Source organism: Aedes albopictus, chromosome 3 (assembly GCF_035046485.1).
Source record: "Aedes albopictus strain Foshan chromosome 3, AalbF5, whole genome shotgun sequence".
NCBI lineage: Eukaryota > Metazoa > Arthropoda > Insecta > Diptera > Culicidae > Aedes > Aedes albopictus.
In genome coordinates, this window is record NC_085138.1 from 85,052,102 (window position 1) to 85,075,804 (window position 23,703).

Consider the following 23,703-nt stretch of genomic DNA (forward strand, 5'->3'; position numbering starts at 1 on the left):
AATAAGTTCAATATTTTCATACATTACAGGAAAAATATAAAACCGCACACTAAGATCAGCTCGGTATTTTCCCCATCTTTTTACTGAGTTCTCAACAGCAGATTTAACTCGGTACGCTCGGTTGTTTATTTTGCGGATATTCTGTAAATGCGTTACCGAGCTCAGCTGGTAAACTGTCAAAAGTTACAGAAGCACGGTAAATATCGTTACTGGTGAACGGTAAATATGATTACCGAGTGTACCGAGATAAATCTGCTGTTGAAAACTCAGTAAAAAGATGGAAAAAATACTAAACTCGGTGAAAAAATTACTGAGCTGGAACATCTGAATCTTATTGTGCGGAGCCAAAACTACTTTTAGTATTCATTACGGCGTGTGCCAATGATAGGAACCCTGTACCAGTTACGGACACATTTGTTAATTTGGGTTCCACTTCACACTATTTACATGCATTCCTTATGGGATTTGCCATAACTGGTACACTATGGCGAAATAGGGTGCAAGGAGGCCGAAAAGTTAAGGAAAATGATTTATTTCTACCATAATTTGAGCAAATTGTGAAGTTTGAATGATTGCAATTATCTTTTGTGATCGTGATCTGTTGTTCACGATTTTTTTTGTTGATTTGTATCTTCAAAGGTTGGAAACCAACTATGGCGAATTTGAGGTACTATAGCCATAACTGGTACACTGAGCCTAATCAAATCCTTCCCAACCAAGCTGAATATGATCAAGTTTAAGGCAATTTGGCCGACATAAATCCCTCATGACGAAGAGAACAAACCTGCCGATGATACCCTAAGTCACATTTTATATTTTTTTAGAAAATTTGGGTTATTTTTTGAATTATAAACTTTCAAAATTTTATCTGGAAAAAACTGGAAAACTCAGGGAATTTTATTTTGAGTTATGAGTAGGCACCCTGTAACTGGTTATTCAATTCCATAGCCTTATATACTAGTCCGCCCCTGTGAAAATTATTTTATAGTCGAACCTTATGCACATTATTTTGATTATTTTTCATTATCACCTCGATCATCCTTTAGAACAGAGAAAACGCCGAGCTTCTTAAATTTCTCTCGTACGCATTTTTTGATGAAATGGCGTGTAATAAGTCTCAGTTTTTCTCATTATACGCAACACAAGAATGAGGAAATCTTTTCAAAAACTGACGGTACCATAATTAAAAAATTATATACGTGACGGTTCTGCCGCTCCTAAAAACAAAATGAAATTTTGTAGTTTTCATTCCAGATTAGGGAACATAACCACCCAGGAATAGCTTGGAGATTACTTACTTATAATTTGTCAAAGAATACTGAACAATAAATATTCGAATGAAACTACTGGATGAAATATTTCTAGCGATTCTTGTCTGAAATTATTGTTCGAACCTTTTTTCAACAGTTCAGCAAGAATTCCTCCAAAGATACCTCCAGGAATTTCTTTCAGCACTTATTTTTGAGATTTTTCCAGGATTCTTCTAGATTTTTTAAAATAAATTCTTCCAGTCATTTCTTCAGATGTTCTTCTAGCAATTTCTCAAAATTATTTGAGGACTACAGAAATACCAAAACAGATTGAAGGGAGGACTTCCTCTAGCGACTCCTTCTAGTATCAACAAAGATTCTTCCAGTAAATTTTCAATACTTCCTGAAGAGATTCTTGCTGCACTGTTTTCAGAGTTTCTTCAGGGTATTTACCCTGGAGTTCCTCTATCGATTCTTCAAAAAAAAAACCCAAATTAATCCACCTAGTGGTGGTAGTGCCTTTCTCGTCGAATATGTACTCAAGATTTTTCCGTCGCCATTAGCCGAAGTGTTCCTGAATCCTGAGAATACTCTAGAACGGAATAAATCTCATTTTCTTTTTTTTGTCCCACTCAGAGATGCCAGATTATTCTATCAAAAAATCTGTATCAATACAGATTTTTCTGTATCGCCATATTTGAGGGTATAGCAGACACCGAGAGTTCTAGTTTTCAATAGATACTAATAAAAATGTACTACTTTTTGACGGTTTTTAATTTTAACTGGTATTTATTTTTCTAAAACATGTGTGAAAATATACAAATTTTCACGAATTCTTCAAAGTTCAAACAGCAATTGATGAACTTTTCATTAAATTTATTGAAAATATTACGTTTTCTGGAGAAATCTGTATCATATTTTAAAAATCTGTATTTTTCTGTACTCTGTATCTTGTCTCTATAGAAGGTCAAAAATCTGTATAATACAGAAAAATCTGTATATCTGGCATCTCTGGTCCCAGTGCACGTTGACTCGTCAATGGGGAGGTGGAGTTGATAAATAATAAATGTATTTGATGAAAAATTACTCAAACAATTAGGAAAAACCGCTTAACTCATCGGATTTGATGAGAAATTTTCTGAAAGACTCTAAATTACTCCTAAAATTGAAAAATTTATTGGTTTATTTATTTGAGCCCTTCCTCAATATGTTGAATTCCGTCCAAAATTTCCAAGGGGGGAGGCCTCTTGACTTAAGAGAAAATCGAAATTTGTGGCAGCCTTATTCAGAAAAGCAATTTTTTTTTATCAAAGCCATAATCGAATTTGGAAACTTATTGATGGCTCATATTCCGACGCTATGTTAAACTATAGACAGAGCTGAAAAATATCAAACCTCTCAGTTGACTGCTTGACCACTTTCGCTTGCACTGGATGCTGATCATTATCAACACATTTCGGCAAAAAAAATTCTGCACACTTAAGCCTATATTTTATTATCATTGATTACAAATTTCATGTAAAACTTGATAAAAAAGTGCGAGTAAGCGAAATTCAATTAAATGAAAAGGATCAACATTTTCATTGGCAGCCGAGATATCCCTGAACATATCAGATTTGCTGTTTTATGTACGGAGTGCGGAGAATTTATTAGATTCAAGACTGATTTGCTGCTGCTGGATTACGAAAATCGAGTCCGATCCGATGCATGCGTAGAAGTGTCGTCTTGTCCCACGAATATTCCGTCGCCTTCGACATCGCAGCCGGGAGCAGCCAAATCCCTTTCGTTTCGGATAGTCTCTTTTTTGGTCATCCAAGTTATACCTAAGGATCGACTGCTCACTCTTTATCAACTCCTTCGCGAGGGCCATGAAACTGCTCAAATTATGTGGAAAGTGATACTGTATCTACCTACAATACCTAAAATACAAAACTAACAAACATAAGTTTAATGGCCTATTTCGGCTTTGGTGTGAGGTAAAGAGAAGTATACATGGCGGACCCGTAAGGGCTCCTGGTAAATATTTTTATTACAGAGTCAACTGTACTTTTCCCGAACTGGGCATGTTCAGTCCATTGTTCATTGCGTGGCACAACTTTGTAAAAATTTGATCGTAATCCTAGTCCAAACAAATTCGACCAACAGCACCAGAATTCCACACTATCCAGTTCCGGTAAAGTGGAACAGGCTTTTGTATTGTTCTGCTGTCGCCTTCTGCCAGTAGGGGTTGTGGGGGTAAAGTGGACAACTTAAGCATTTTGGTCGTTTCCAGTGGAAATGCAGCAAAATCCATCTGCTTTTCCGAGTTACATGGAAGATAATGATATACTCTAGAAATCTTGTAAGGGATTGCATTTAAAATATATTGTTTTCTTTGATTATTTTCTTTACCAAAACGTGCATAAAATTGACGTGAAAAAAATCGGTGGGGGTAAAATGGACATTCGATGGGGTAAAATGAGCAAGTCGTTAAAAGTTATATAACAGCATATTGTTTCTATGTTTTTAATTACAAACTATCAAATTTCATACGAACCCTTTATTTTGTTGTTTTCAAACTTTTAATTATAACTTTGAAACACACTTAAATAATTATTGTTAAAATAGTGTAAAAAACAAGCACTGTTTTGGATGAAAATTATATTTTGTTGATATAAAACATTTGTTTAAAACTTTTTACTTCAATTATCTTATGATGCGTATGACGGCTGATGATTTTGGAGTTTGCAAAAAAAAATATGAAATTTTGGTGAAATTTGAACCGATTGTCCATTTTACCCCCACGGTCTGATTATGTTAAAATTATTTCTAAAACTTTTTTTTTTACAAAACTAAAATATTTTTTTCGGTCAGATATATTCTTCTACGTGGTCTTTATTGGTTAAGGGTGTAAAAATTGTAATAATTTGAACATAACTTGCGAGAAACCCTTAGCAGTGATAAGCAAATTTTACATCATTTTCGATTTTTCACGTGATTTTTAAAGTTTTAGTCATTTTAAATAGGTTTATTTGATTTTAATGTTCAAGATCAGCAAAAGTATAGCTTAGGCATAAGCTTCAATCGTTAAAACATGTTGAAAACCAATAAGAGCCATGAAACTGTACCCTGTCCATTTCACCCCACCTGTCCACTTTACCCCCACCACCCCTACCGTAGTAGAGTTTTTATCTTTCTTGGATTAACTCTTTTGGCATTTGTTCGTACCTCATAACTCGCGGTACCATGTATGTCCTACTAAATCAATCTAAAAAGAAAAATTTAATAAATAATGTTATGAAATTTTTGCTATTTAATTTCCATTTCCGGAAACCAGAATTGAAATTTATGACGTTTTTTCAACAACAATGTAAATGTTCAACGCCAAAAAGCTTGCTTCGATCAAACCATAATAAAATTATAGTGGCGTCAAGAATTGTCAAGGAGAGGTGATTATAAATTTATGGAAAGCTAATGTAAAAAGCTGGATAATTTTAGACGCAAAAGCGAATTGGTGCTATAAAAATTATTTTTTTATATACAACGTTGATCCATCCTACTGCATAATGACGCCTCAGGAATCTAAAATGGTGTAATTTGACAAGATCGCTTAAATTTTTATCAAGGTTTTGTTCATTCACGCATATTAATCGCTCGCATCGATTTTGTTCACCTTCGTAATTTCAGCGATGCATCCAATCCTGATTCTGCAATACTGCCGGTAATGTAAGGTGTGGTCAGAGACTATATTCTTGCCGCCCGTTTATCTGGTTATCGAACATTTTGATGATTTGATGTGTCGCATGCATTGGTTTGGTTCAGTTTTTTAATTGGTCTCTTCCGACGGCACACCTGGAACGGGTTCCGGAACACAACCGGTTTAGATATGGTCTGAAACTACTTTCCTGCTTACGTTCATCTGGTTATTGAAAAAGCCGCTCTTTGATGTCTCGCATGCCTGGGTTTGGTTCACTTTTTTAATTGGCCACTTCCAGCGGGACACCAATAACCGGTTCCGGAACACAACCGGTTCAGATATGGTCTGAAACTATTTTCCTGCTCACTGTTCATCTGGTTATCGAAAAAGCCGCTCTTTGATGTCTCGCATGCCTAGGTTTGGTTCACTTTTTTAATTGGCCACTTCCGGCGGGACACCTGTTAGCGGTTACGGAACACAACCGGTTCATATATGGTCTGAAACTATTTTCCTGCTTACCATTCAACTGGTGATTTAAAAAGCCGCTCTTTGATGTGTCGCATGCCTGGGTTTGGTTCACTTTTCTAATTGGCCACTTCCGGCCGGACATCCGGAACTGGTTCTGGAACACTACCGGTTCATATATGGTCTGAAACTATTTTCCTGCTTACGTTCATCTGGTTATTGAAAAAGCCGCTCTTTGATGCCTCGCATGCCTGGGTTTGGTTCACTTTTTTAATTGGCCACTTCCAGCGGGACACCAAGAGCCGGTTCCGGAACACAGCCGGTTCAGATACGGTCTGAAACTATTTTCTGCTTACCGTTCATCTGGTTATTGAAAAAGCCGCTCTTTGATGTGTCGCATGCATGGGTTTGGTTCACTTTTTTAATTGACCACTTCCAGCGGGACACCAAGAACCGGTTCCGGAACACAACCGGTTCAGATACGGTCTGAAACTATTTTTCTGCTTACCGTTCATCTGATTATCGAAAAAGCCGCTCTTTGAAGTCTCGCATGACTGGGCTTGGTTCACTTTTTTAATTGGCCACTTCCAGCGGGACACCAAGGACCGGTTCCGGAACACAACCGGTTCAGATATAGTCTGAAACTATTTTCCTGCTCACTGTTCATCTGGTTATCGAAAAAGCCGCTCTTTGATGTCTCGCATGCCTAGGTTTGGTTCACTTTTTTAATTGGCCACTTCCGGCGGGACACCTGTTACCGGTTCCGGAACACAACCGGTTCATATATGGTCTGAAACTATTTTCCTGCTTACCATTCAACTGGTGATTTAAAAAGCCGCTCTTTGATGTGTCGCATGCCTGGGTTTGGTTCACTTTTCTAATTGGCCACTTCCGGCCGGACATCCGGAACCGGTTCTGGAACACTACCGGTTCATATATGGTCTGAAACTATTTTCCTGCTTACCATTCAACTGGTTATCGAAAAAGACGCTATTTGACGTGTCGCATGCATGGGTTATGTTACCTTTCTTATTTGGCCACTTCCGGCGGGGCACCCGGAACCGGTTCCGGAACACTACTGGTTCAGATATAGTCTGAGACTATTTTTCTACTTCCCGTCCATCAGATAATCGAAAATGCCGCGGTTTGATGGGTCGCATGCATGGGTTTGTTGCATTTCCATATCTGGCCCCTTCCTGGGGTACCGGTCCGGAACACCTAAATGGCCATAACTCCGGAACGGCTGGACCGATCCGAACCATTTTCAATAGGAAACAATGGGGCAATATACCCCGTCGAATGAATCATCGGTCGTTGAAATCGGTTCTTATTACTATCTAAAAATTAGGTGACCTTTTTGTACACATACACACACACACACACACACACACACACACACACACATACATACACACAGACATCACCTCAACTCGTCGAGCTGAGTCGATTGGTATATAACACTTGACCCCTCCGGGGGCTCTATCAAATTTTCGTTTTTGGAGTGAGCATATAGCCTTTCGGTACACCTTGGTGTACGAGAAAGGCAAAAATAAAGTTCTTTTTTTACAGGAATGCTTTTTGAAAATTTTTCTCGAATTATCCTCCAGGAAGTTTCTCATAAGTTCCTCAGATGTTCCTGCAGGGGTTGTATGATAAACTTCTTTAAGAAATTTCTCTACGTAGCTATTGAAGAATTACTAAAATATATTTATGTGACGTAATAAAGTTCTTCTATAGTAAACTCTGGAGAAATCTCTGATGGAACCTCAAGAGGAATTCCAAAAAGAAACCTTCTGAAAATATCTTAAGTGACCCCTGATTTTTCAAAGGATTGCCTTGCTGACATTCATGAAGACATCCTTATTTAACTACTGAAGAAGTCTTTGGTGATATTTCTAAAGAAAGCATTAGGGTGAATTCCTCTATTAATATGTTCAGAGCAGTGTTGGTAAAATCACACTCTATTTAAGCAGACTCATGAAACGCTTCTGCGTGAGCAAACTTGCGCGCGATTCTGAATCACTTTCTCACGCGCAAGATTTTCATGCAAAATCTCGCTCTCACGAGTCAAGCGCCGAAATCTCGTTTGCTTGTAAAACGAATCCAAATCAATTTGAACGACATTCAATGTTATTGTACGCTAGGTTAGCTTTTGTTCTATCATATTATCCTAAAAACTTTGATGTAAATAATAAGAACACCAAGAAATAAAGCAATGAGTGAAACTGCGAGTCAACTCATGCATGATTTTTTCGGCGGTGAGTTTGGCGAGACAAGAATCGCGCGTGAAACAACTCAACCATGAGATATGAGAATTTGAGTTTTTACCAACACTGGTTCAGAGTGCGCTGTCTCAACGTTATATCTATATTCGACCCAGAGTCGTGATATGTTCGATGTGTAATCTCAATTGCATTTATTTGGACAAACACAACATCCCATGGACTTGTATTCCATGTTGCAACGGGTCATTTTATAGCTTTGTAACATTTTATAATACCCAAGTAACAAAGAATGCTGAACAGTGAGAGTATTAACTGAACAATGGCTGGTTAGTGGTATCAATGGCTAAACACAATGACTGCTGGATATTGGTCTGAAGTTTGGCTTTTCAACCTATTTAATCAGCAATACAAAGATGGCTGAATATCAAGTTGAATAGAATATTCTTCATCTGTGTAACCTGCTTTAAAGCATACACCAGCATGCAGAATTAATCGTCTGTTGTCCAGCCTTTAACCAAAACTATTTTGACAGCTGACTCAAGCGTGTTTTCGTGAAGTCCACATCGCTTGTTCAGCCTTAATACAGGCTGACTTCAACTTATGTCTTGACTATTCAGATGCCACAAGTAATGCTCTTGTTTTCGAGGATACGTATACAATTGTGTGTGGTGTAGGTGCTAGGGTGAATGACTATGAATCACGAGATCCGAGTTCAATTCCCAGTTTTCCCAAAGATTAATTTATACATTCAGATGTCTCGGAAATATATGCAGCTAATAGTAAAAATAGGCTATCGAAAGTATTTTTATTTTTATTTTTACACAATTCACAATTGATAAATTTAATCGATAAATAATTAAGCGCATATTAAGCCTTTCGAAGAAAATTAGATATTTAGAAGCTGAATAAAGGATTGCACCTCTTGTGCTCAGCTTTTGTTCAATTGAAGGCTGATTTAAAATAGTTGCAGAAACATTTGTACAGCATCAAATTGTTACCTGGATATTGAATCGATGTGAAAAGAGCGGTACAAAGCACTCGATTCAATCGGCGAATCGATTCTGCTGTTCCGATTCGAATTGATTTACGAAAATCGATGTCTCAGCCAAATTTACCAAATGCTATAATACTCTGTGAGTGCTTCTACAGTTTTTATCTGAGAGCTTCCTCTCAGCTTCCTGTACATCGTACATGACAGTCATGAATATTCTCTATGCCCAAGGACATCAAGAAATTTTCTTCACGAGAAATTCTGAACCGACCGGAAATTGAAGCCATAACGCGTTTCCTGCTATATGAGCACAAAACATCTTCAATCTTATTTCTGTAGAAATCCTAGAAGATGTTCTTTACATAATCCTTGGAGGTTCATTGCAAAGGAATCCCATGCAGGGATTCTGTGACTTTCCTGAATTAATTCTAGAAGGAGTTGCTAAAGGCCCAAGCAACACACATGGTTACAAATCAGTTACGGCAGCGTATGTAAGGGTTGCGCAGTAATTACTAAAGTCACAGTTAAGTCACTGTAACTTCTGTGCAACGCTTACATACGCTGCCGTTACTGTTTTGTAACCATGTTAGGGGAATTTCTGGAACTCTCCCTCGGAACCCTTGGTGGAATTTCTGTAAGGATTTATTGAAAGATATTTGGAAAACATCATTGAGACATCTCTTACCAAAAGACTTAGAGGATTTTCTAAAAAAAAATGTACTTTGAGAATATTGGTACCAGTTCAGATCAATCACGGAGGAGCAATCAGTGACATGTATAAGTCAGATCTCATCGTTTTGATCGTTCGTTTGTAACTCATAAAGCAGTGGTGATGATATGCTAATAATAAGAAGAAGATAAAGAAGTAAGGTTCTACGAATCATTTACTAAATATGTGGCTACAATCATCGAATTTCTATCTAAAGAAAAAAGAAAGCCATGTGATTGTTATCAAATACCCAACAGTTTCATTCTCTACTTCCTGTGAGACCAGAGCAATCAAACCTCATTCAAACACACGTCATTTTGGTATTATCATGCCCGGCCTTCATTTCCGGTCCCAACCACCTCCTTCATCCATACTCATCTCGTCACGAATCCTCAAACCAAATCTAAATCTTTCTATCTGTTTGATTTTCTCCTCACGCCCACGAACTTCACCCACGACGACAACCATCGACGCCGGAGCACAGACATTTGGATCAGAACAAATTAAAATCGCTGCCGGACATTTTCTTCCCGCCCAACACTTGGCTGCACATACTGTAGGTATCATATTCATCATCTTGGCCCTGATAATTACGACTACGACCAGTGCAATAAAAAAAACGGGGGATGATCGTTGTGATGGAGTATCCTCTTGTTTTGACGCACTGTACTGCTGGCTACATTCAGATCCAGTTCCTAACAGATTTTCCTCTCTCCCTCCTCTTCTAATCGCCACAGCATCCTGAGCGGAAATCAGATTACGAAACTGACTGCTGGGAACTTTGCTAATCTGGACTTCCTGGAGGAGCTGTAAGTATGGAACGTCACTCCAACCGACCGTGCAATAATAGTTCAGTCAGACTACTCTCCGACTATACCGGTGGTAAGTTGAGGGTTGAAACTCTTTCTTTTTTTCTCCGTCTCTTTTTTCACCATACTTTCCTCCTGGTCTGCAACGGATATTCGGATGCAGTGATTTACGGGATAATCTAATCGAGTCGCTTGAGGCGGAAGTTTTGCAGCCACTTAGAAGTCTGGAAATGCTGTGAGTATTCAAAGTTGTGTAGCCCTACTGGCGATTGGGAGAGTTTTCAATGTGAAGCTGGTTGAAATTGAGAAATGATTGTATGAAAGTTTATACATTTTGGGTTTTGAGTCCTGTTTCGATGTTTCCTGGGCTGCAAAAGTATGCCTATGGTTTTTTTTTTATTGGCCTTTTTAAATAATATTATTTTCAAATTTCGATAGATGGCTGAGGCCTTAATTATTGAAAGTTTTTGTAATAAAACATACGTAGTGCCGGGGCCCGTAGCGTAGTGACTGCACGTTCACTTCATAAGTGGATGGTTATGGGTTCGATCCCAGCCCCGGCACTTGCAATTTTTCGTCAGTTGCCCAGAGCGGCTGACACCTGACCCTCTTCTGAGCATATACTCTAACGGACGCGGAAACTTAAATATCGGCTAACGGCAACTCATAATGGACCTACAATCGGACTGGAAACGGCACAAGAGCCACACATCGACATCCTCGTGCTCATTATTCTACCATTGATAGGGTAGAAAAGTGACAGCTGCGCAAAAGCAAGTGCAGCCGCCAATCGGAATCGCTCACGCAGTGTCCTAGTGGACATAAGAGCTGTAAATTAGGTTAAGTGATTGAAAAAACCCAGATTAATCCACCTAGTGGTGATAGTGCCTTTCTCATCGAATAAGTAATCAGTATTTTTCCGTCGACGTTAGCCAAAGTGTTCCTGAATCCTGAGGATACTCTAGAACATAACAAATCCCTTTCTCTTTTTTTTGTCACAGTGCTCGTTGACTCACCAATGGGGAGATGATAAATAATAAATTTATTTGATGAAAAAATACCCAATCAATTAAGAAAAATCTAGTTAAGCGATTTGTTTTTATGGAGGACTCTTTTTCACCTTAAAATTTAAAAATTTCTTGATTTATTTTTTTGTGCCCTTCCTCAAAATGTTGAATTCCGACTAAAGTTTTCTAAGAGGGGAAGGGGTTAACATAGGAGAAAATCGAAATTTGTGTCAGCCGTATTCAGAAAAGCAAGAGTTTCATCGAAGCCATAATTTGGAAACTTATTATACTCTCAGTTGACTGCTTGACCGCCTTCACTAGCACTGGATGCCGATCATTATCAAGACAGATCGATACTTTTTTTCTGCACGCTTCAGTCTATATTTTATTATTGTTAAATATAAGATTCATATAAAATTTGTCGAAAAAAAATGCAAACAAGTGAATGAAACCTATTCCATTTAACAGAGCGCGAGGGCTCAACCAGTTGCATCAAAATTGGGCGCAGCAATTTTAAACGCAAAAGGGGATTGATGCGATAAAATTTAAATTTTCACTTTCGTAATTTCAGCGAAGCAATCAGGATTGCCGATAATCTTAGGTGTGATCAGAGACTATTTTCTTGCTGACCGTTTATCTCCAGGACACCTGGACACCTACGCAAAGATGCGTAGCCTCAAATTTGAACCCAACATTATTGAAAATATGAACACCCCTTTAAATCATATCAGTGACATTATTGTGCAGTAGTTCAGTAAAGACATTTAGTAGCTAGCGAGGAGGTACCTTCAGTACATGAGCAAATCGTGCTCCCTAATTTTATCAACGAATTTGTAAGTTAATTATTGTACATACAGGGTGTTTGCTTCCTGGTTGTACATATTTTAAGGGTAGATAGAGGACCTCGAGCCATGAAAAAGTGTCCAAGGAACATGGGGTCGGAAGTCACTGCTAAGTGAGTTATTCAAAATTCGATGTTTTTAAAAAGGCCCAAATTCAAAAACTTATAACTCAGCGATCTTTTAACGGAATACAAAATTTTTTTTACGAATCAAAAGCTTGAACCTTTGAGATTTTATGCTTCTTGGACGTAAACTTGATAAAAAGTAGTTTTCATTCATAAATTTTAAAATGTTTGTGGCAGAAGCCAAAAAAACAGTAACTTTTTGTGCTATTTTTGATGTTATTTAAATGAAAATGACATTTTTTGGAAAAATGTTCTTCTACAAAAGATTGTTTATTTAATTATTTAGAAAACCTTCTTTGTGACCAACATTGTATGATTTGTAGTTTGGTCACAATAATCAATTCAAAGTTATGTAAAAAACTCATCGAATTGCGGAAAACATCGCCCCGATTGCATTGAACCGTGCTTTGGCAGCACTTCCCGTTTGGTGCTTGCTCGCACTCTCCCCAAAAGCAGGCAAGAGAATCGGGGGCCAACTCGCACACCACTCGGATGGTTGGCACACGACCGACCAACTCGCTCAGATTGGTGCTGTGTATGGTCATGTGTGACCAACATTACATCAATCTGAGCGAGTTGGTTGTCCGTGTGGAAAGTTGAAGTAGCATGTGAGCTGCTCAACGTCTTTGTTATTGTAGATGCGATCAATACGCGCGTGGTTTAGAAAATCGCATCGATCCTCCGCTCATAAGGAGACGACGACGCGGTGGTTATTTGTCAAAGGACGTGCGTACAAGATTAATTGTAGCCGCAGCGATATTAATGTTGGCTGCTGAGCGAGGAGAGCAGATGAGAAACGAGCTACGGCGGGGTGTTTAAATCCTTCGCTGATTGTTTATTCTTTGCACTCGCAGTCAAACTGTGGTGCTGATAAGGTGGGGTGGCGTGCGCTAACGTACTTTTGAACAATTTTTAACAAGTTTAAATGTTTTGTTAATTTTCAATGTCAAATAACGTATTTTGATGGATATTTGGGATTTTAAGATAATGCTGGGGAATAATTTTAGGAATTGTTGGCGATGCATAAATCATGGTTCAGAGATAACGGGATTTATTCCAAGGGATGTTGCGTATTCTAATGGTAACTTTGAAGTTTTTAGGAAATGAGGGGCACATTTACAGAATTTTAGGGATTTTTAAAGATGTCGGGGTAAAATTTAAGAGAAACTTAAATCTTTGAAAAAGTTTTAGACATTTTGGAATACGTCATGGTACATTCCACAGGTTGTTGCGGATTTCTAAAACAAACTGGTAGTTTCAGAAGATACTGAGGATAGTTTGGAGGAAATGCAGAACTTATTCGGTGACTGTACGGGTTTTTTAGGAGGTGTCGGCGCCCATTGTAAGAGATGTTGGGGACTCCAAAGGAGACTTTGGTCATTTAGGAGATACTTGGGGTCTTTTAGAGAAAACGGGGAACTTATTCAGCTACTTAGGGTTTTTTAGGAAATGACGGTGCTCATTCTATGAGATGTTGGGGATTCCAAAGCAGACTTTGGTAATTTCAGAAGATGCTGGGGGTAGTTTAGAGAAAGCAGGGAACTTATTCTGCGACTTGGGGTTTTAAGGAGATGTCGGCGCCCATTATAAGAGATGTTGGGGACTACAAAGGAGACTTTGGTAATTTCAGGAGAAGCTTGGGGTATTTTGGAGAAATCGGGGAACTTATTCAGCGACTTAGGGTTTTTAGGAGATGTCGGCGATCATTGTAAGAGATGTTGAGGATTCCAAAGGAGACTTTAGTAATTTTAGGAGATGCTGGGGGTAGTTTAAAGAAATCGGGGAACTTATTCTGCGACTTAGGGGTTTTCAGGAGGTGTCGGCGATCATTGTAAGAGATGTTGGGGATAACAAAGGAGACTTTGGTAATTTCAGGAGATACATGGGGTATTTTGAAGAAATCGGGGAACTTATTCAGCTACTAAAGGTTTTTAGGAAATGTGGGGGCTCATTGTAAGAGATGCTGGGGATTCCAAAGGAGACTTTAAAAATTTCAGGAGATACTCGGGGTATTTAAGAGAAATCGGGGAAATAATTGAGCAACTTTGGGTTTTTTAGGAGATTTCGGGGCTCATTGTAAGAGATGTTGGGGATTAAAAAAAAATTGGTAATTTCAGGATATGCTTGGGGTATTTTGGAGAAATCGGGGAACTTATTCAGCGACTTAGGGGTTTTTTAGAAGATGTCGGGGCTCATTGTAAGAGATACTGGGGATTCCAAAGGAGACTTTGGTAATTTCAGGGGATACTTGGGGTATTTTAGAGAAATCGGGGAATTTATTCAGCGACTTAGGATTTTTTTAAGGCGATGTCGGGGCTCATTGTAAGAGATGCTGGGAATTTCAAAAAAAAAAATGGTAATTTAAGGATATACTTGGGGTATTTTGAAGAAATCGGGGAACTTATTCAGCGACTTAGGGGTTTTTAGGAGATGTCGGGGTTCATTGCAAAAGATGTTGCGGATTCCAAAGGAGACTTTGGTAATTTCAGGAAATGCTTGGGTTATTTTGGAGAAATCGGGGAACTTATTTAGCGACATAGGGTTTTTCGGAGATGTCGGCGATCATTGTAAGAGATGTTGGGGATTCCAAAGGAGACTTTGATAATTTCAGGAAATGCTTGGGGTATTTTGTAGAAATCGTGGAACTTATTCAGCGACTTAGGTTTTTTAAGAAGGTGTCGGGGATCATTCCATGAGATGTTGGAGATTCCAAAGAAGACTTTGGTAATTTCAGGAAATGCTTGGGTTATTTTGGAGAAATCGGGGAACTTATTCTGCGACTTAGGGTTTTTTTGGAGATGTCGGTGCTCATTCTATGAGATGTTGGGGATTCCAAAGCAGACTTTGGTAATTTCAGAAGATGCTGGGGGTAGTTTAGAGAAAGCATAGAACTTATTCTGCGACTTGGGGTTTTTAAGGAGGTGTCGGCGATCATTGTAAGAGATGTTGGGGATTCCAAAGGAGACTTTAGTAATTTCAGGAGAAGCTTGGGGAATTTTGGGGAAATCGGGGAATTTATTCAGCGACTTAGGATTTTTTTAAGGCGATGTCGGGGCTCATTGTAAGAGATGCTGGGGATTTAAAAAAAAAATGGTAATTTCAGGATATACTTGGGGTATTTTGGAGAAATCGGGGAACTTATTCAGCGACTTAGGGGTTTTTAGGAGATGTCGGGGCTCATTGCATAAGATGTTGCGGATTCCAAAGGAGACTTTGGTAATTTCAGGAAATGCTTGGGTTATTTTGGAGAAATCGGGGAACTTATTTAGCGACTTAGGTTTTTTAAGAAGGTGTCGGGTATCATTTCATGAGATGTTGGAGATTCCAAAGAAGATTTTGGTAATTTCAGGAAATGCTTGGGTTATTTTGGAGAAATCGGGGAACTTATTCTGCGACTTAGGGGTTTTTAGGAGATGTCGGCGATCATTGTAAGAGATGTTGGGGATTCCAAAGGAGACTTTGATAATTTCAGGAAATACTTGGGGTATTTTGGAGAAATCGGGGAACTTATTCAGCGACTTAGGTTTTTTAAGAAGGTGTCGGGGATCATTCCATGAGATGTTGGAGATTCCAAAGAAGACTTTGGTAATTTCAGGAAATGCTTGGGTTATTTTGGAGAAATCGGGGAACTTATTCTGCGACTTAGGATTTTTTTAAGGCGATGTCGGGGCTCATTGTAAGAGATGCTGGGGATTTCAAAAAAAAATGGTAATTTCAGGATATACTTGGGGTATTTTGGAGAAATCGGGGAACTTATTCAGCGACTTAGGGGTTTTTAGGAGATGTCGGGGCTCATTGCAAAAGATGTTGCGGATTCCAAAGGAGACTTTGGTAATTTCAGGAAATGCTTGGGTTATTTTGGAGAAATCGGGGAACTTATTTAGCGACTTAGGTTTTTTTAAGAAGGTGTCGGGTATCATTCCATGAGATGTTGGAGATTCCAAAGAAGACTTTGGTAATTTCAGGAAATGCTTGGGTTATTTTGGAGAAATCGGGGAACTTATTCAGCGACTTAGGGGTTTTTAGGAGATGTCGGCGATCATTGTAAGAGATGTTGGGGATTCCAAAGGAGACTTTGATAATTTCAGGAAATACTTGGGGTATTTTGGAGAAATCGGGGAACTTATTCAGCGACTTAGGTTTTTTAAGAAGGTGTCGGGGATCATTCCATGAGATGTTGGAGATTCCAAAGAAGACTTTGGTAATTTCAGGAAATGCTTGGGTTATTTTGGAGAAATCGGGGAACTTATTCTGCGACTTAGGGTTTTTTTGGAGATGTCGGTGCTCATTCTATGAGATGTTGGGGATTCCAAAGCAGACTTTGGTAATTTCAGAAGATGCTGGGGGTAGCTTAGAGAAAGCAGGGAACTTATTCTGCGACTTGGGGTTTTTCGGAGGTGTCGGCGATCATTGTAAGAGATGTTGGGGATTCCAAAGGAGACTTTAGTAATTTCAGGAGAAGCTTGGGGAATTTTGGGGAAATCGGGGAACTTATTCAGCGACTTAGGGTTTTTTAGGAGATGTCGGCGCCCCTTGTAAGAGATGTTGGGGACTACAAAGGAGACTTTGGTAATTTCAGGAGATGCTTGGGGTCTCTTTGAGAAATCGGGGATCTTATTCAGCGACTTAGGGTTTTTAGGGGATGTCGGGGCTCATTGTAAGAGATACTGGGGATTCCAAAGGAGACTTTGGTAATTTCAGGGGATACTTGGGGTATTTTAGAGAAATCGGGGAATTTATTCAGCGACTTAGGGTTTTTTTAGGCGATGTCGGGGCTCATTGTAAGAGATGCTGGGGATTTCAAAAAAAATGGTAATTTAAGGATATACTTGGGGTATTTTGGAGAAATCGGGGAACTTATTCAGCGACTTAGGGGTTTTTAGGAGATGTCGGGGCTCATTGCAAAAGATGTTGCGGATTCCAAAGGAGACTTTGGTAATTTCAGGAAATGCTTGGGTTATTTTGGAGAAATCGGGGAACTTATTTAGCGACTTAGGTTTTTTTAAGAAGGTGTCGGGTATCATTCCATGAGATGTTGGAGATTCCAAAGAAGATTTTGGTAATTTCAGGAAATGCTTGGGTTATTTTGGAGAAATCGGGGAACTTATTCTGCGACTTAGGGGTTTTTAGGAGATGTCGGCGATCATTGTAAGAGATGTTGGGGATTCCAAAGGAGACTTTGATAATTTCAGGAAATACTTGGGGTATTTTGGAGAAATCGGGGAACTTATTCAGCGACTTAGGTTTTTTAAGAAGGTGTCGGGGATCATTCCATGAGATGTTGGAGATTCCAAAGAAGACTTTGGTAATTTCAGGAAATGCTTGGGTTATTTTGGAGAAATCGGGGAACTTATTCTGCGACTTAGGATTTTTTTAAGGCGATGTCGGGGCTCATTGTAAGAGATGCTGGGGATTTCAAAAAAAAATGGTAATTTCAGGATATACTTGGGGTATTTTGGAGAAATCGGGGAACTTATTCAGCGACTTAGGGGTTTTTAGGAGATGTCGGGGCTCATTGCAAAAGATGTTGCGGATTCCAAAGGAGACTTTGGTAATTTCAGGAAATGCTTGGGTTATTTTGGAGAAATCGGGGAACTTATTTAGCGACTTAGGTTTTTTTAAGAAAGTGTCGGGTATCATTCCATGAGATGTTGGAGATTCCAAAGAAGACTTTGGTAATTTCAGGAAATGCTTGGGTTATTTTGGAGAAATCGGGGAACTTATTCAGCGACTTAGGGGTTTTTAGGAGATGTCGGCGATCATTGTAAGAGATGTTGGGGATTCCAAAGGAGACTTTGATAATTTCAGGAAATACTTGGGGTATTTTGGAGAAATCGGGGAACTTATTCAGCGACTTAGGTTTTTTAAGAAGGTGTCGGGGATCATTCCATGAGATGTTGGAGATTCCAAAGAAGACTTTGGTAATTTCAGGAAATGCTTGGGTTATTTTGGAGAAATCGGGGAACTTATTCTGCGACTTAGGGTTTTTTTGGAGATGTCGGTGCTCATTCTATGAGATGTTGGGGATTCCAAAGCAGACTTTGGTAATTTCAGAAGATGCTGGGGGTAGCTTAGAGAAAGCAGGGAACTTATTCTGCGACTTGGGGTTTTTCGGAGGTGTCGGCGATCATTGTAAGAGATGTTGGGGATTCCAAAGGAGACTTTAGTAATTTCAGGAGAAGCTTGGGGAATTTTGGGGAAATCGGGGAACTTATTCAGCGACTTAGGGTTTTTTAGGAGATGTCGGCGCCCATTGTAAGAGATGTTGGGGACTACAAAGGAGACTTTGGTAATTTCAGGAGATGCTTGGGGTCTCTTTGAGAAATCGGGGATCTTATTCAGCGACTTAGGGTTTTTAGGGGATGTCGGGGCTCATTGTAAGAGATACTGGGGATTCCAAAGGAGACTTTGGTAATTTCAGGGGATACTTGGGGTATTTTAGAGAAATCGGGGAATTTATTCAGCGACTTAGGGTTTTTTTAGGCGATGTCGGGGCTCATTGTAAGAGATGCTGGGGATTTCAAAAAAAATGGTAATTTAAGGATATACTTGGGGTATTTTGGAGAAATCGGGGAACTTATTCAGCGACTTAGGGTTTTTAGGAGATGTCGGCGATCATTGTAAGAGATGCTGGGGATTCCAAAGGAGAGTTTGGTAATTTCCGGAGAAGCTTGGGGTATTTCGGAGAAATCGGGGAACTTATTCAGCGACTTAGGGTTTTTTTAGGAGATGTCGGGGCTCATTGTAAGAGATGCTGGGGATTCCAAAGAAGACTTTGGTAATTTCCGGAGAAGCTTGAGGTATTTTGGAGAAATCGGGGAACTTATTCAGCTACTTAGGGTTTTTAGGAAATGTCGGGGCTCATTGTAAGAGATGTTGAGGATTTCAAAAAAAAATGGTAATTTCAGGAAATGCTTGGGTTATTTTGGAGAAATCGGGGAACTTATTCTGCGACTTAGGGTTTTTAGGAGATGTCGGGGCTCCTTCTGTGAGATGTTGGGGATTCCAAAGCAGACTTTGGTAATTTCAGAAGATGCTGGGGGTAGTTTAGAGAAAGCAGGAACTTATTCTGCGACTTGCGGTTTTAAGGAGGTGTCGGCGATCATTGTAAGAGATGTTGGGGATTCCAAAGGGGACTTTGGTAATTTCAGAAGATGCTGGGTCTAGTTTAGAGAAAGCAGGGAACGTATTCTGCGACTTGGGGTTTTAAGGAGGTGTCGGGGCTCATTGTAAGAGATGCTGGGGATTCCAAAGGAGACTTTGGTAATTTCCGGAGTAGCTTGGGGTATTTTGGAGAAATCGGGGAACTTATTCAGCGACTTAGGGTTTTTAGGAGATGTCGGAGCTCATTGTAAGGGATGCTGGGGATTCCAAAGGAGACATTGATAATTTAAGGAGATACTTGGGGTATTTTGGAGAAATTGGGGAACTTATTCAGCGACTTAGGGTGTTTTAGGAGATGTCGGCGCCCATTATAAGAGATGTTGGGGACTACAAAGGAGACTTTGGTAATATCAGGAGGTGCTTGGGGTCTTTTAGAGGATTCGGGGATCTTATTCAGCGACTTAGGGTTTTTAAGAGATGTCGGCGATCATTGTAAGAGATGTTGGGGATTCCAAAGGAGACTTTGCTAATATCCGGAGAAGCTTGGGGTATTTAGGAGAAATTGGGGAACTTATTCAGTGACTTAGGGTATTTAAGAGATGTCGGGGCTCATTGTAAGAGATGCTGGGGATTCCAAAGGAGACTTTGGCAATTTCAGGGGATACTTGGGGTATTTTAGAGAAATCGGGGAATTATTCAGCGACTTAGGGTTTTTTGAGAGATGTCGGCGATCGTTGTAAGAGGTGTTGGGGATTCCAAAGGAGACTTCGATAATTTCCGGAGAAGCTTGGGGTATTTTGGAGAAATCGGGGAACTTATTCAGTGACTTAGGGTTTTTTAGGCGATGTCGGGGCTCATTGTAAGAGATGCTGGGGATTCCAAAGGAGACTTTGGTAATTTCAGGAGATACTTGGGGCATTTTGGAGAAATCGGGGAACTTATTCAGCGACTTAGGGTTTTTTAGGAGATGTCGGCGATCATAGCAAGAAGATGTTGGGGATTCAAAAAGAGGCTTTGGTAATTTCCGGAGAAGCTTGGGGTATTTTGGAGAAATCGGGGAACTTATTCAGCGACATAGGGTTTTTTTGAAGATGTCGAGGCTCATTCTATGAGATGTTGGGGATTCCAAAGCAGACTTTGGTAATTTCAGAAGATGCTGGGGATAGTTGAGAGAAAGCAGGGAACTTATTCTGCGACTTGGGGTTTTAAGGAGATGTCGGCGATCATTGTAAGAGATGTTGGGGATTCCAAAAAGACTTTAGTAATTTCAGGAGAAGCTTGGGGTATTTTGGAGAAATCGGGGAACTTATTCAGCGACTTAGGGTTTTTTAGGAGATGTCGGCGATCATTGTAAGAGATGTTGGGGATTCCAAAGAAGACTTTGGTAATTTCAGAAGGTGCTGGGGGTAGTTTAGAGAAAGCAGGAAACTTTTTCTGCGACTTGAGGTTTTAAGGAGGTGTCAGCGATCATTGTAAGAGATGTTGGAGATTCCAAAGGAGACTTTGGGGATTTCAGGAAATGATAAGGTTATTTTGGAGAAATCGGGGAACTTATTCTGCGACTTAGGGTTTTTTAGGAGATGTCGGGGCTCATTCTATGAGATGTTGGGGATTCCAAAGCAGACTTTGGTAATTTCAGAAGATGCTGGGGGTAGTTTAGAGAAAGCAGGGAACTTATTCTGCGACTTGGGGTTTTAAGGAGGTGTCGGCGATCATTGTAAGAGATGTTGGGGAGTAAAAAAAAAATTGGTAATTTCAGGATATGCTTGGGGTATTTTGGAGAAATCGGGCAACTTATTCAGCGACTTAGGGTTTTTTAGGAGATGTCGGAGCTCATTGTAAGGGATGCTGGGGATTCCAAAGGAGACATTGATAATTTTAGGAGATACTTGGGGTATTTTGGAGAAATTGAGGAACTTATTCAGCGACTTAGGGTTTTTAGGAAATGTCGGGGATCATTTTATTGGATGTTGGGGACTACAAAGGAGACTTTGGTAATTTCAGGAAATGCTTGGGTTATTTTGGAGAAATCGGGGAACTTATTTAGCGACTTAGGGTTTTTAGGAGATGTCGGGGCTCATTGTAAGAGATGCTGGCGATTTCAAAGGAGACTTTGGCAATTTCTGGAGATACTTGGGGTATTTTAGAGAAAGCGGGGAACTTATTCTGCGACTTATGGTTTTAAGAAGGTGTCTGCGATCATTGCAAGAGATGTTGGGGATTCCAAAGAAGACTTTAGTAATTTCAGGAGAAGCTTGGGGCATTTTAGAGAAATCGGGGAACTTATTCAGCGACTTAAGGTTTTTTAGGAGATGTCGGCGATCATTGTAAGAGATGTTGGGGATTCCAAAGGAGACTTAAGTAATTTCAGGAGAAGCTTGGGGAAATCGGGGAACTTATTCAGCGACTTAGGTTTTTTAGGAGATGTCGGCGCCCATTGTGAGAGATGTTGGGGACTACAAAGGAGACTTTGGTAATTTCAGGAGATGCTTAAGGTATTTTAGAGAAATCGGGGAATTTATTCAGCGACTTTAAGTTTTTTTAGGAGATGTCGGCGATCATTGTAAGAGATGCTGGGGATTCCAAAGGAGACTTTGGTAATTTCCGGAGAAGCTTGGGGTATTTTGGAGAAATCGGGGAACTTATTCAGCGACTTAGGGTTTTTGGGAGATGTCGGAGCTCATTGTAAGGGATGCTGGGGATTCCAAAGGAGGCTTTGGTAATTTCAGGGGATACTTGGGGTACTTTGGAGAAATCGGGGAACTTTTTCAGCGACTTAGGGTTTTTAGGAGATGTCGGAGCTCATTGTTAGAGATGTTGGGGATTTCTAAAAAAATTTTTTGGTAATTTCAGGATATGCTTGAGGTGTTTTGGAGAAATCGGGGAACTTATTCAGCGACTTAGGGTTTTGTTAGGAGATGCCGGGGCTCATTGTAAGAGATGCTGGGGATTCCAAAGCAGACTTTGGTAATTTCCGGAGAAGCCTGTGGTATTTTGGAGAAATTGGGGAACTTATTCAGCTACTTAGGGTTTTTTGGAGATGTCGGGGCTCATTGTAAGAGATGTTGGGGATTTGAAAAAAAACTTTGGTAATTTCAGGATATGCTTGGGGTATTTTGGTTAAATCGGGGGACTTATTCAGCGACAATGAGCCCCGACATCTCCAAAAAACCCAAAGTCGCTGAATATGTTCCCCGATTTCTCAAAACTTCCCCCAGCATATCTTGAAATTACCAAAGTCGCCTTTGGAATCTCTAACATCTCTTACAATGATCGCCGACATCTCCTAAAAAACCCCAGGTAGCTGAATAAGTTCCCCGATTTCTCCAAAATACTCCAAGCATCTCCTGAAATTACCAAAGTTTTTTTTTAGAAATCCCCAACACCTCTTACAATGTTCGCCGACACCTAATAAAAAAACCCAATGTCGCTGAATAAGTTCCCCGATTTCTTTAAACTACACCCAGCATCTCCTTAAATTACCAAATTTTTTTTCGAAATTCCGAGCATCTCTTAGTTCTTCGATTTCTCTTAAAACCTCAAGTATCTCCTGAAATTACCAAAGCCACCTTTGGAATCCCCAAAATCTCTTACAATGATCGCCGACATCTCCTAAAAAACCCCAAGTAGCTGAATAAGTTCCCCGATTTCTCCAGAATACCCCAAGTTACCCCTGAAATTACTAAAGTCTCCTTTGGAATCCCCAGTTTCTCTTGCAATGAGCCCCAACATCTCCTAAAAAACCCTAAGTCGCTGAATAAGTTCCCCGATTTCTCCAAAATACCCCAAGTATCTCCTAAAATTACCAAAGTCTCCTTTGGAATCCCCAACATCTTTTACAATGATCGCCGACATCTCCTAAAAACCCTAAGTCGCTGAATAAGTTCCCCGATTTCTCTAAACTACCCCCAGCATCTTCTGAAATTACCAAAGTTTTTTTAAGAAATCCCCAATATCTCTTAGAATGAGCCCCGACATCTCCTAAAAAACCCTAAGTCGCTGAATAAGTTTCCCGATTTCTCCAAAATCGGGGTATCCCCTGAATTTACCAATGCTTCCTTTGGAATCCCCAGCGTCTCTTACAATAAGCCCCGAAATATCCTAAAAACCTAAGTCGCTGAATAAGTTCCCCAATTTCTCCAAAATACCCCAAGCATTTCCTGAAATAACCAAAGTCTCCTTTGGAATCCCCAACATCTCATAGAATGATCCCCGACATCTCCTAAAAACCCTAAGTCGCTGAATAAGTTCCCCGATTTCTCCAAAATACCCCAAGTATCTCCTTAAATTATCAATGTCTCCTTTGGAATCCCCAACATCCCTTTCAATGAGCCCCGACATCTCCTTAATAACCCTAAGTCGCTGAATAAGTTTACCGAGTATCTCCTGGAATTATTAAAGTCCCCTTTGGAATCCCCAGCATCTCTCACAATAATCTCCGACACCTCCTTAAAAACCCCGAAGTCGCAGAATAAGTTCCCTGCTTTCTCTAAACTACCC

General features: G+C 39.8%; 1 protein-coding gene across 3 annotated transcripts in view; it reads left to right on the forward strand.

Annotated features, from left to right (window-relative positions):
• The window catches only part of LOC109404827 (relaxin receptor 2), a 354,324-nt gene that overhangs the window by 197,481 nt on the left and 133,140 nt on the right, over positions 1 to 23,703 (forward strand). For all 3 annotated transcript variants that reach the window (XM_062857075.1, XM_062857076.1, XM_062857074.1), the window contains 3 exons: positions 9,801 to 9,872; positions 10,054 to 10,125; positions 10,289 to 10,360. In XM_062857075.1, the coding sequence (XP_062713059.1) occupies positions 9,801 to 9,872; positions 10,054 to 10,125; positions 10,289 to 10,360 (216 nt within the window). The remainder of the gene's footprint in view (positions 1 to 9,800; positions 9,873 to 10,053; positions 10,126 to 10,288; positions 10,361 to 23,703) is intronic.